This window comes from Mauremys mutica, chromosome 7, assembly GCF_020497125.1.
Source record: "Mauremys mutica isolate MM-2020 ecotype Southern chromosome 7, ASM2049712v1, whole genome shotgun sequence".
NCBI classification, from domain to species: Eukaryota; Metazoa; Chordata; order Testudines; family Geoemydidae; genus Mauremys; species Mauremys mutica.
In genome coordinates this window covers 95523250-95537635 of record NC_059078.1, presented here as the reverse complement: position 1 = coordinate 95537635, position 14386 = coordinate 95523250, and the positions used below count along the sequence as shown (strand labels likewise).

General features: G+C 41.8%; 1 protein-coding gene across 2 annotated transcripts in view; it reads right to left on the bottom strand.

The window, feature by feature from the left end:
- Window positions 1-2292: 2292 nt before the first annotated feature.
- The window catches only part of LOC123374351 (lysosomal acid lipase/cholesteryl ester hydrolase-like), a 30952-nt gene continuing 18858 nt past the window's right edge, over window positions 2293-14386 (bottom strand). For both annotated transcript variants that reach the window (XM_045024224.1, XM_045024225.1), the window contains 4 exons: window positions 10609-10749; window positions 8078-8149; window positions 5055-5126; window positions 2293-3422 (listed from right to left, as the gene is read on the bottom strand). In XM_045024224.1, the coding sequence (XP_044880159.1) occupies window positions 3189-3422; window positions 5055-5126; window positions 8078-8149; window positions 10609-10749 (519 nt within the window). In that variant the 3' untranslated portion in view covers window positions 2293-3188. The remainder of the gene's footprint in view (window positions 3423-5054; window positions 5127-8077; window positions 8150-10608; window positions 10750-14386) is intronic.

The window sequence follows — 14386 nt, the reverse complement described above, 5'->3', positions numbered from 1 at the left end:
TCCCAAGTACAGAAATAAAGGGACAGCCTCTCTCCGGTGCCAGTGAGCCACAGTGCAGGAGGAGCAGGGTGGCATCGGGGAACTGCTTACAGCTTCCTGGTTCTCAGGTCTGGGTCAGTGCCAATGATGCTTAAAGCTACTCCTGGGCAGCTCCAAATTTCACCAGCCTAGGGTCCTTAATGGAAAATCAATGGAGGGTTGCTATGGCAGACTGGAGTTCTTCCACATCCCTTTCCTACCCTGCCATACCTCCAGGGCTGGCTCTAGGATTTTTGCCACCGGAAGCAAAAAAATTTTTGCCCCCCCCTTTTTTTTGTGCCCCTCTGCCCCGCCCCAACTCCACCCCTTCTCCAAATCCCCAGCCCCGCCTCCTACCCCGGGCGTGCCGCATTCTGTCCCACATTGCTTCCTGGGGCCCCCCCCGCAACCTCCCGCCCTAGCTCACCTCCACTCTGCCTGCTCCCTGAACGCGCTGCCGCTCCGCTTCTCCGCCCTCCCTCTCAAGCGATGGAGGGCGGAGCGGCGGCGCGTTCAGGGGAGCAGGCGGAGCGGAGGTGAGCTAGGGTGAGGGGCGCAGGAAGTAAAGGGGGGTAGAGGAACTGCTCCCCACTCCAGCTCACCTCCGCTCCACCACCGCCGCCTCCCCTGAGTGCCCCGCCGCTCGGCTTCTCCTCCCTCCCAGACTTACTGCGCAAAACTCCTGAGGTCCCTTCCAACCCTGAGATTCTATGAAAACAGCTGTTTCGTGTGCAGCAAGCCTGGGCGGGAGGGGGGAGAAGTGGAGCGGCGGCAGCACGCTCAGGGGAGCAGGCGGAGGCAAGCTGGGGTGGCAGGGGCACTTTCCTCCCCATGCCCCAGAGTCAGCACCTATGATGGCCGGTGCCAGAATGCCACCCCTAGAAATGTGCCCCCCCAAGCACCTGCTTGTTTTGCTGGTGCCTGGAGCCGGCCCAGCATACCCCTTCAGGTGAGGGAATAGAAGCATATTTTGTTTGACATACATTTGAGAAAAAGGACATTCTTGAAAAACGAGGTGTAGTGGGAGGGGGGAGCATAATGGGAGTGAATACTGGCATTACTGGGGGCCTAGAGAGGGGAATGTGATACGCGGTAAGGTTAGAGATGCAGGCCAGAGCAAGGTGGGTTAGGGCCTTACTACATGAGCAGTGGGTCTAAATACAGGTTTTGTCCATATCTGCCTGATAGGATTGCCATCTGGGAGACTTAAGAGAAGCAACTTCCACAGAGCAGCCTAGACGCCTGGCTAAGAAATGTAAATGAAAGGAAAATGTTTGCCAGCCTAACATGATTGCATGAGAGCTGACAGGTGTGGGGCTGAGCTAGAGAAGATGGTGGCCAAAAGGCAGACAGATACCATTTCTAAGAAAGAAAGAAAAGGTGATATTTACTATTATTTTGGAAGTCCAGTGTAAATTCAAGAAAAAAGTGTGGATGTAATTTTTTGGCTTGTGACTATTTTCCTCTATGTTTGCAATACTGTGGAGGCCTTGATATTACTTCTGGCTGCTGTATCGTCTGTGTGTCTCCCTGTCACTCATATTTGGTAAAAACAACCAACCAACAAAAATCTTAAAATGAAAAATATCTGTCCTTTTCCCTCAATCATTGCATTTAAAATCACACTTATGGAATGATGTTTTCACTATCGCCACCTCTGCATGTTCAAAAATCTCAAATTAGACACCCAAAGGGGCATGAGATTGGCTTCAAAATCATGAGGATAAAATGACAATTAACTGTTTAATGTCATAACAGTAATCAAGGCTTTTTTAAACACCTAACTCTTGTTGAGGCTGAGATACCTCTATTGATAGAACATCCCTCCTCATCCCCACCAGTCCAGAAACTATTGGCTATGCAGTAAGAGAACTTGCATTCTGATATTAGATCAAACAATTAATACTGACACAGCTAACCCAGGAACATAAAAAACTCAATCATCTCCTGGTGTATTTATTAATAACAACGTCTTAAATCAGAAATCATAACTCAAAGAATAAGTACACACGATGTATTGCCTTGATTATGTACCTGTTGCATGTTTTCCAAGTTAATCATACCATAACCTCCCAGTTTCTTGCTGTTAATAATGTAAAAAGCCCCACAGTCTCCCTACAATGTTTTTAAGACAGGAGTACACGTGGGCAGGAACAGATTTAATATTTCAGCATCTTAAACCCACTGAAAGAATCACCCAGGGCAACAAAACAGAAGTATTTGAAATTTTTAACTGAAAGAACTGAAAACAGAACCAATAACTTCACTCACTTGAAAGCACCAAACAGCTGAGTCTGCTCACAGCTTGCTTGCAGCTGCATTACTGACTAAAGGAACTCACTCCTGGTAGTTAGCTAAGCCTAAACAGTAACACATATTTCAGTTTGTGCCTACTGGTTAGTAATTACCACATCAAAGCTGCTCATGGAAATAGAGTATCTGAATTTTTAGCATGACTCTTGCTCCAGGGTGGATTGGATGGAAAAGTTTATGAATACCTGGAAAGCTGAAATAAAATCTTTCAGTGTGAGCTAATAAAAATTAGCACTTGTGATCTTTTGATCTCTAAAGTGCTTTACAAACATTAACAAATTAATTCTCACTACATCCCTACAAGGTAGGCTATTATTCCCATTTTGCATATAGGAAACTTGAAAGAGAAGTTGAGTAAGTTCACCAGAGGCTATGAAGGGAATCATTCTCAAGTGCCAAAGTCAATTTTTTTTTAACCTAAGAACTTTCACAATCTCTTTAAAAGCTTTCCACTAAAAAACATGCTTTTTAAAAGTGATGAAAGAAATGCTATTGTCTGGAACTGGATGATTGTCATGAATCACCCACTGATAAGACTATATGGCAGAGATGAAAACATTTCAAAGAAAGCGATCCCCTGCAGTATTGCATGGGATATGTACATGACTGCTTTTGTAGCTTCAAAACAGATTCCTCTTGGAAATGTATCTCAGCTTCCTGAGGTAGTTCCCTATTTATTGAAATTCACCAGCAGGTTGGAAAATACAGTAGAGTGACAAATGTAGTAAAATACAAGCCAGTCACCATAAAGCCTTTACTAATCCCATGATTAATAACTTTAAAGAAAGAAAACCATCCCTATTGCTGAGCACAATAGAAGGATCAAATCATTCAACCTCAGGAATCACTGTGTGGCTTCAGGGATACTTCTTCATCAGCTCAATGATTTTCACATACATGCGCTTAGCTGCATCAAGACCCCAGATAAAATCTAGATGTTGCCATTCAGGAAAATGCTTATGGTAAACGAGATTAGTAATTCGACCAAGTAATGCGGCTATGTCCTTTGGGTCTGCAAACAAGTCATGTCCACCGCTCCAAACAGCAATGGGCATTTTCAGTTCTTCTATCTTGTATATAGGAGGAGTAGTCTGGCAAAAAGGGAAATGGATTAGAAACGAAAACCTGTAAAGCTATGCCAATTTTTAACAAACAAATTCTGGAGAGACAGAGGCCTATTTTCCTGCTTTCACAATCTGCTAAAATAAAAACAGTAATATTAAAACCTGCTTTCTTAGTCCCTTTTTCATCCTGTTAATTGCAACAACCCTATTCCTGGATTTTTGCATAATACATGAATGAAAATTCTCCAGCAATTTGATATCTGGATTAGGGATAAACCTTAAAATTAGAGTGATCAATTTCAAAAGATTAATAACCATGCTTATACAGATGTTAAAGTACATTGGTTCATGTTATACCTTTTGTAAGAAAATCTATTTGTATCATCTTAATATATCCTAGCATTCTATTCACATCTTATAGGACTGCGATGCATTGAGCAAAATACAAGCCATTTTATTTTTTATGCTCCATTTGTCCATAAATCAGACTGTTGCATCTTATTGCTAATTAAAATGGGACATTTTAGACCACTTTTTTTTATTCATAGGCTTTTCTTTGGTACTCACAATCACAGTACCTCACAAACCTTAATGAATTCATTTTAGCAATCCTATAAGGAAGTATTATTAATAATCTCAATTTACTAATGGGAAACTGGAGTAGAGGGCGACATTAAGTGCATTGTTCAAGATCATACAGGAAATCTGTGACAGAGCCAGAAATGGAATTTGGGTCTCCTTAGTCTGATTCAATTGCCTTAAACACAGGATTGTCATTCCTCCCTGTAATTACACACACACTCTTTTAAATTGACCTTTGGTAGCAAAGGATGCGTGCTTTACATTGCTTTGGTTTTAAATGGTATATTTAGGAAGTATCATTGCCACAGCCAAAATGGATTCTTCCCTTTCTGTTAAAGATGCAGTATGCAAGGATAGCATCAAAAGACACTTCTATATGGCAGGGTATTACCATTTTAGAGGATGAACCTCCTCACACAACTCAGGGCATGTGATTTCTGGGGATTTCCTTCAACTGAAAGACAATTCTGTCTTATTTGTTAACAATCCAGAGCAAGTCTATTACATTTATTAAAGAATTGCCAAATCAGATGGGTGTTTTGTGAGTGAATGTAGTATGTCTGAGTGTTGTTGTATGCATACTTGATGCACTAGTTTCTCCATAACAATAATCCTCTCATCTCCAGGATTTTGTTTTGTTTTGTTTTTTGAACCATCCTCTAATTTTGCCTTTCCCAATATGATACTGCCAATAGTCTAGCAGCTACTAGCAGGTCAGAGATTCATTCCTTTGCCTGTGACCATTCCCACTGGAAGGTCCCACGAGAATTATCAAAGAATCATTTGGTAATAAATCTCCATCCATTTGTAATATTTGTATCTTAACCTTTAATAATTGGACATGTCCACATATATGCATAAAATCACCTTTCCCCACAGTTTCACCCACAACTATCCAAACACAATCTATTGATATATACTTTTTAACCTCACTGATGTAAGGTACCATTATACATTTTATAGACATTTTCTTTTATAGTACTAAAAATTGGGGTTTCCAGTCCTCAATTTTTTCTCTGTTTCTTCAAAGCTCACAGCATTTTTCAACAAGTATGTTAGTAATGTATGTTAACCTACCTGATTGTATTTCTCCATATTCTTTTCCTTACAGCCATAGTCATAAGCTTGCAATTGCTTTGAATACAATACCTATTAATTATATAATATAAAGAGTTATAACTATAGTGAAAGTCTGGATAGCTCAGGGGATAGAGAGCAGAATACAGCATCTTTCATCCTGTTAAAACTTTGAGCCAAATGTTGCTCTCACGCTGTTCTGGCGGTTAACTACCCTCACTTTTAGAAATGTGTACTTTATTTCTAACCTAAGTGTCTCTCTCTTCAATTTCCAGCCATTGGCTCATATTATACCTCTGTCCACTAGATTAAAGAGCCAACTGCTATCAGAAATCTCCTTCCCATGTAAGTATTGAATTGAAGGACTTTAAGGAACCAAGCACTAGGCCAGATTGTTCCTTTGTGTGACTCCAATTGTGTGACTCCAGTTATTACACCTGAGAGAAATTTGAACCATTGATGTAAATATGGAGTAATTCCACTGACCTCAGTTACTCCAGATTTACACCTAATGTAAGTGAGATCAGAATCAGGCCCATTGTGTTTACCACTCTTGGCTATTTTCAGTTAGTTAGATAGATATGTATGCAATTTGTATATTAACATTTATATTGCAGTAGTGCCTAGAGGCCCTTGGCGCTAAGCATTATATAAGCATGTAGGAAGTTACAGCTGCTGTCTCCCACAGAGGGGCATATTTTGCATCTTAATCTAGGAAGAATGCAGGAAAACAATTTTTATCCTAAGGGTGGTGAACCAGCCATTTGTGATAATTGCTTGACTATTCTGGGCTCAGTTGAAATCAGGGAGACTACTCACATAGTAAGGTACTAGGACCCAATGAAATAAGGGTGGCAGAATTATGGCCTCTTTGATTAGGCAAGGTCACTAACTGTTTGTACTTCTATTTGGGAGACAAGATATGTAACACGATTTTATCAAAATTCCTTGTACTGACCCATTTAAGTTCTTACTGACCTTATGGAGATTGTTTAAAAAGATTTTGCCATTTTTAAGAGAAAATTCAAGAAATTATCAGTCTGATCCTACAGCAATGTTGTTACCTCTTCTTTTTAGGTTTAAGGTTTAAATTCTGGTAATGTATATTAATGGCATTCCAGCTGATGGTAATTTTTAATGAAAAGCCAAAGATCACATAAGGAGCACTGTACATTACACCTGAATTCTATTATTTGTAATAGAGGAAAACAAGAATATTTATTCGCAGTTTCAGATCAAAATCTTTAGAATGTGCCAGCTTTGTTCTGTGCATAATGGGCTGGATCCTGCACCATTGACTTCCAACTGATACACGATCAGTCCCAGTCAGGTAATGGTGAGAGCTGGGGTAAAAAAAATTTAAGCACCTAAGTGACGTAGGAACCCTAAGTCTCATTTTCACAAGTGACTTGGGACCAGATTTTTACAGATATTTGAAATCAGTGGGAATTCGACACCTAGGACCTTAACACCTTCAGATTACATGGAATATGCTCTATTTCACTTATACAGCTTTCAAATAAAAATGTTTTCAACTATAAAAAAAACTAAGCCTGCAAGCTCCTGACCCTACTGTCCAATTCCTAAATGCATAATGTGTCATGAAGAAATATCACTACCTGATATCAAGGGGTTAAGGCTTTTGTAAAAATCATTGTGATAAACAACACTCTGTCTAGCAAAAGTAAATGATAATTTGTGATAAGACAAGTTGGGGAAGTCTCTAAGGCCTGGATCCACAAAGAAACTTGGGTGATGTAATGCCTAAGTGTTAAATTCCTAGAAAATCACTGGAACACCACCATGAACCATGTAGCCTGAGTTATGCGACTTCTGCTCCTATGCAAGGAATGTGAGGAGCAGGCTTCTAAGAATGTGATCCACAAAAGCCAGTACATTAGCCAGGGAGCCGCCTAAGTTAGCCAATGGAAGATGCTGATGGAAGAGGTGTGTTCTAAGCCCGGCTTCTCTCTCAGAGATAGACACCTAAATCCAGCCTACCTCTGCCTGCGATTCACAGCTGGGAAGCCACTGCCTGGAATCAGGTAGCTTAGGTGCCTAAGTCATTTCTTGTGAGAATGGGAGGTGCCTGCTTTGTTCCACACCAAACCTAGCAGGTGGTGGTGCCCACTGTATAACTTTGGAAAGGCGACTCACTTGCAATGTGGGAGCCCCAGGTTCAGTTCCCCCCTCTGCTGAGGGGGCAGGAGCATTTCAATGGGGTCTCCTACCTCTCAGGAGGGTTCTCTAACCACTGAGTTATAGGGTATCTAATGGGGGCTCCCTCAGTCTCTCCTGTTGAAGCTGTTCCACTATGGATAACTACTTAAAGACAGGCACAAAGAGAGTGAGAATAACTCTGTAGCCTGGTGGTTAGAGAAAGCAGCTGTGAGGTGAGAGACTGAGGATCCACTCCTCCTGCTCCAATGACTTTCATGGGAAGAACGTCAACAGGAGAGACTGAGAGAGACCCACATCAGACTAACCCATTGCCCAGCCATTAGAGCGCTCTTCTGTTTAAAACCTTTCCCCCCCGATCTGGCCCGAGTGAATGTTCCAACCACTGAGTTAGAAGGTGGGCACTACCTCTTCACCCACTTTTGGAACAGAACCTGATCCAACAGGCAGCCTCTGAGCTTGTCCACTGGATCAGGCCCTGCAGGCAAGACAGGTAGGTGAACATCTTCCCCATTTGTGGATCACTCTGGAGCTTACATGGGAGATAGGCACCCAGGACCTAGACTGAGGAAGCTACACTCATATCCAGAGACAGCAACATACGTGCATAAGGAACTTTCACACTGAAGACTTAGGTGCTGAGTGAGTTTAGACACCTACAGGGTCAGGCAGTAGCTAAGCAGGAGTTCTGTGGATCACAGAGGAGCCTAACACTGGGTCTCAGGCACCTACATACCTTTATGGATCTAGGCCTAGCACAGTAGCCCTGACTTTGTTTCAGAGTATCAAGTACACTTATACTACATAAAATACACAGCAGTTGCAAGTCAAAATCTGAGAAATACCTGGCGCCAATGTAAGATATTCTGTACAGATGTTCCAGCAGGTATATGTCCGATGTACATGGCTATCCGACTCTGAAAAGAAAACATTTACTAGTTGTTATCCATTTGGTTAGACTCATACTCATAGACTTTAAGGCCAAAACGGACCACCATGAGCATCTCATCTGACCTCCTGCACGTTATTGGGTACAGAACCTCACCCACCCCGCTCCTGTAATAGACCAATAACCTCTGGCTGAGTTTCTGAAGTCCTCAAATCAGGGTTAAAGACTTCAAGTTACAAGAGAATCCACCCACATTTACTCTAAGGGTTTGTCTATACTACCTGCCGGATCAGCAGGCAGTGATCGATCTGGCGGGGGTCAATTTATTGCATCTAGACTAGTCGTGATAAATCGACCCACAAGCATTCGCCTGTTGACTCCTGTACTCCACCAGCATGAGAGGCACAGGCAGAGTCGATGGGGGAGTGGCAGCAGTCAACTCACCGCAGTGAAGACACCACGGTGAGTAGATCTAAGTACGTCGACTTCAGCTACATTATTCACGTAGCTGAAGTTGCGTAACTTAGATTGATCCCCCCCAGCATAAACCAGGGCTAATTTATACCAGCAAGTGACCCATGCCACACGCTGCATTAAGAAGGCAAACCCCCACTCCCAGGTTTCTAAAGCTAGAAAGCACCAGTTTCACCACTGAATGAAAAAAGATTAGAACACGTTACCCTTAAAATATAAAAACAGGGAACTTATGAACAAGTCTACAAAATAATTGGCTTAATGCTAAGAATTTACAGGTGGCATTTTTGGCCACTAGAGGGAATCCCTGTTATGTGAAGTCACTATTACTGAATAAACACAGTTTCTGTGATAAAAATAATTTTAAATGAATATAAAAACTAGAGTTTTCAAAACAGGTACATGCCTGACCTCATAAAAAAATCCCATATATATTTAATAACAAAGACTTAATTAACTATGTGTTTTACTTTTTTCCACAAATAAGGAAGAAAAGTAATTTTTACGCATATAGATATTTTTGCTATATTAGTACACTCAAAGACAATTACTTAATATTGTGAGACAATAACTTATATTTTCCATCAAATTTGGTTCTGATTGAGAGTCACCCAATGTCAGAAAAATAATTAATTGTTTAACTTCACCATTTAGAAAGGCTAGCCCTTTCCTGAACTGGCTGTTTTAAATCGCTATAACATCTTTCTGTGGTTAATTTTTTATATTGAACTTATGAAATGTTTTAGGTCAGAGACAGACCTTGGTAGGGTTTATTTTATAATTTTGCTTTAAGACACTGCCATGATTCTCAGTTGTTAGAAAAATCTGACATACTGTCACTGATTTAAAAAAACTGGATATTTTCTTACAGTTAGATAAAACTTCTTTAATTAATTGTTTAATCTTTGTTTAACAAAAAGCAAAGGAGGACAAAGATGGTGAATCCAGATCAGTTTGCAAACTTCAAGCCATGCCATACCACCCATTTCTGAACAGAAGCCCCTACAGAAATCTACAAAGAGCGCTACTGAATAATCAATGGCAGGATATGGCCCACAGTATCTGTTTAGACTAAAACAAGCTTCAATTGTCAGCAGTACCTCTGGGAAATAGAGTGCTACTTCTTCTCATAGTCTGATACATTCTGATTATTAGCCTTATGGTGAGAGAAGATTGTTTCATTCTTTACATGAGTTTAGTTACAGTAAACTTTGAAGAGGCACAGTTTCTTCCTGCTTCCTTCAGGGCACAGTACATTTGCCCTTCCCCTGCCCCCATACAGCTCAGCTGGCTGGTATATGCAGGGATGGAGCATGGAACTATGGTTCCACCCACTCCGCACACCTCCTTAACCTCTAGCTCATGAAGGGAAGAAAGCATTGGCATGCAGACCCAAACACCTTCTTCTTACCCTTGTGCCTTACACACATGATCCAAGCAAGACTAAAATGCCACACAAGCAGAAGGGGATGGAGTACTTCTTCCCTCCTCCTCCTCCTGCATGGCCACATAGCCTGAGGGCAAAAATGAGCCCAGGGATAGACAGCAAAAAGGTAAAATGAATCTTAGATTAAGAAAAGAGAGCAAGTATTATGGACATGTCATTCATGGGTTAAAATTAGTGAATTGCCCAACTGCCAAATTGGCTCTGGATCTTTAATACCTTGCTGTTGGGTAAGTGGTGTTCAGACCTAGGGGCTTGTATCAACGGGATAGGGACATGTGTGAAATCTGGATCCAGGATTGGATTCAGACTCTCATCCCAACATGCTTTGGTAGGTGTGAACCTAGTGTTCTAGTTGATCCCATCACTTGTTAAAAAGCCACTTTGGCACTGGTCAAAGTCACCAAGAAGCTCTTATTCCCTCAAAACATCACTGAGTTAGGCCAAGTACTAGGCATATATTTCCTCACATGAAAGTAGCTATGTGACACACACACAGGGCACAAACACTATTTACCTCAGAAATTATTTGAGCATTATTTGTTTTAAATAGTCTGGTCCATACTTACCATATTTAAATTTTGCTCATTACACCCAGCCAGCAAAAAGAGGAAACATGCACAAAACTTATCCAGCGTGGTACACAATAGGGTAACAGGCTTTTTCATATGTTTATTCTGATGAAAGAGTCCTTTAGTTCCTAATACAGTCTGAAAAGAAAATTATTCAGTAGCTGTCTCATTACAGTTCCATTTCATACAGATGTGTTGCCACCTTACTCTTGAATATGAGCTAAGTATTCAGAGCTTGATGAAACCCTCTGCCATTCTGTAATACTTCAGCCCTAATCCTGACTTTTCTTAGTTTAATAAGTGATAATCATGAAGGAAATTCTCTAATCATTCCCAAGTCAATGACCTCTGTTTCAGAATATATTTCAGTTGGTTGTAAGCCTGATTACAGAATATACCAGTCTTCTTCATTGCCACTAACACTCACCATATGGAAGCGAGCAAAGTCTTACCCTGTATCTTCTCATTCCTCTAGTTCTAAAGGAGCATGTGAGACACAGAGCCCTGGAGTCTGATGTTCTTTAGCCAGAGAACAGATACAGCACAAACCGAATACAAGCTTCTTTACTATGCCCTAACAATATAATTAATCAGATAGAATTCCCAGAAAAAAAATTATACTAAACTGGAGTTAAGAGCAATAATTTAAAGGTAAAAACATTTCAGAGATATAATTATCCCCAAAACAAGATTTTCAAGTCCAGGAAATTCAGAATTCAGGCTACACTTTAGAGAAATCAAAAAATGTTAAGGTACAGAAATGCAAATTTAAGGCACACAAACTACTCTGCCACGTAGTGATGCCATGCAATAACTATGTATTTATAGTTCGTCCATAATAGCGTTTGTTTTCCCAGATTAGATTATATTGATTTTTAAGACATATTGTACAATTTTTGAGGTGGGGAGGTGGAGGGAATGGGACTTATAGTTTGTAAAGCTTGTTTATGGGATAATTACATCATCCTTATAATGTTTTTACCTTAAGCTACCAATATGTCCTCTCAACATAACTCCAGGTTAACAAGTTTTTATCTAGGAATTTCCTTGGTTTTTTAAAGTTGTTAAATATTTCACACATGAACACACACAAGAAAACCAAAGAAAATGTTATTATGTACATTTCTACCAACTTAAAGAATGAAGTATCAACCTTAAATCTTTATTTTAACATTTAGGGCCAGATTCATTGATAGTGTTTGACTGCTCTTTCTCTGGAGCAGCTGAAGCAGCCAGGGCATAATGGCCATTTTCATCCACACTGGGTTATCTACATTCCTCTGTATGCACACACCCACATGATTTCCCCTCCTCCTTTTGCTCCTCCCCACATTCTTCTGCACACATACATCCCAGCATCATGTCATGCTGTGAAGTAGAAAATTAGTCAGCCTCTGCTAAAGGAGAAATTTTCAGTTAGGATGAATTATGGCAAAAAATGACCAATTATCCTAAAAAAGGTCTTCCAATGAGGCCAGTGTAGGAGATTGCAATAATTTTAACTATATGAGAAGTCTGAAGAGTCTGCATTATTCTGTTATTAAGATCATTTGGAAGAAAAGCAACCTGACTCAGATGCTACATTTCTTAAAGGACTACACAACCCCTTTTGATCCAAGTGGTTAGCAAAAATTTGGGAGGAGAAATTTATGATAGAGTCAAGGAGCTTTGATTCAATCTAGTTTATTTACAAAGAATATGAAAAGTTCTGTTTCTCTAAACACAAGAGAACCAAAACAGCAGGAGATAGTCTCCTTGCTCATAGCCACAAACCCCTTTTTGCCATCACTCCCTCCAAAAACTTTGTCTAGATTTCTCTTGGGGCCACATGCTATGCTTGTCCAGACTGTGTCTGGAGCTTCCTTCTCTATTTGTTTCTGTATGCTTCTCTCTCTCTCTCTCTCTCTCTCTCACACACACACACACACACACACACACACACACACACACACACACACACACACACACACACACACACACACACACACACACACACGTTCAAATTCCTGAGTGACTTCAAGTGTGTTTTGGGTAGAGCACACTATTACTTCACAACAGAGCTTAACTGTTTCTATCAGGGCTGGCCCCAAGCAGCCAAAAAAAAAATAAAAGCCGCGATTGCGATCTGCGGCAATTCAGCGGGAGGTCCTTCACTCCGAGCAGGAGTGAGGGACCCTCCGCCAAATTGCCGCCGAATACCTGAAGGTGCTGCCCCGCTCCGGAGTGGCTGCCCCAAGCACCTGCTTGCTAAGCTGGTGCCTGGAGCCAGCCCTGGTTTCTATTATCTTAAATGATGGGGGAGAGGGGGACGACACACTGTAGCCACCAGCTTCAATGAGGTTATGAGATTTCAGTGATTTTTTTAAACTATCTGGGAAGTCTGAAGTGTCTGCATTATTCTATTATTAAGATCATTTGGGACAAATATTAATTTTAAACTCAAAATTAAAGGATTTACTTTTAAATTATCAGAAAATTCATACTGTACTCAAAAAATAAGAGCTGTCATTTTGAGGAGGATATTCTGCAGTCTTCATCTGTAGCAAAGTGGTTGAATTCCAGCTTTAAATTTAAATCTCAACTCAGTCTTAACTACAGAACCACAACCAGGGCCAGCTCCAGGCACCAGCCCAGCAAGCAGCTGCTCAGGGCGGCCAACGGAGAAGGGCGGCACATCCAGGTCTTTGGCGGCAATTCAGCAGCAGGTCCCTCACTCCCTCTCGGAGTGAAGAACCATCCGCCAAATTGCCGCCAAAGACTGAAGAGGCAGTGGTAGAGCTGCAGATTGCGATGGCGGCTTTTTTTTTCCCCCCGCTGCTTGGGACAGCAAAAATCCTGGAGCCGGCCCTGACCACAACCAGCACTTCCATGATAGTCTTCAAGCCCACACCAGCGCTGTGGTAATGATTCCTTTGAAATCACTTCCAATCTGATAATTCTCAGGTTTGCTTTGCATATAGAATACTAGTATACATTGAGTTAGTATGTATGTACATGCTGGCCAAAGGGGGCAGTTCTCATGGGGCCCCAGGAACAGCCGTCCCTGTGTAACTTTTATCTCCCTCCATAACCAGGGAAATAGAATTCTAAGAAATTGTCATGACTTTACCTTACCATGCCGCCTACCCCCGCCTACCCCCTCTCCCGTAGGCTCAGCACACCACGTCCAACAGCAGCCCTGGACAGCGCTGCAGTAGTGTGGCTCCAGCAGGACCGGAGCTTGCAGCCCTGGCCCCTTACCACGTGGCTCCGAGCGGGAGGAGCTCAGGCCCTGCCCCAGCCACGGGACTTTAGCTCTGTCCAGGGCTGCTCCTGGATGCGGCGCGCTCAGGCGCCGGGGGATGGGGGAAGGCAGAGGCGGGGCCTCTGACATTCTCATGGGGGCCCCTGTGGGGCCAGGGGCAAATTGCCCCAGTTTCCCCCCTCCACCCCCCCGGCTGGCCCTGGTAAGGTCATTGTTCCCCTACCACTTCTCTCTTTAAAACTGCTATAGTTCTTTTGTTCTTCTAGCCTCAGAAGGCGATTGAAGTAAAATCCTCAGAGGCAAGAGGATTGCCACTGTCTCCTAACAACTCTTGAGTGTTTGTTGAGGGGTGAATTGTTTTGAGCCATTCTTGTCTTTCCTGCCTGTTTTTCCACACAGACTCTTGTTGAGTTAAACCAATATAGTCAACCAACATCCCAAAAACCAGGCCAACATGCAATACTCATAAATCATTGTAGAGCAGCTCCAAGTCCATCATAGAAATATTTGAACAATCAAATATTCAGGACC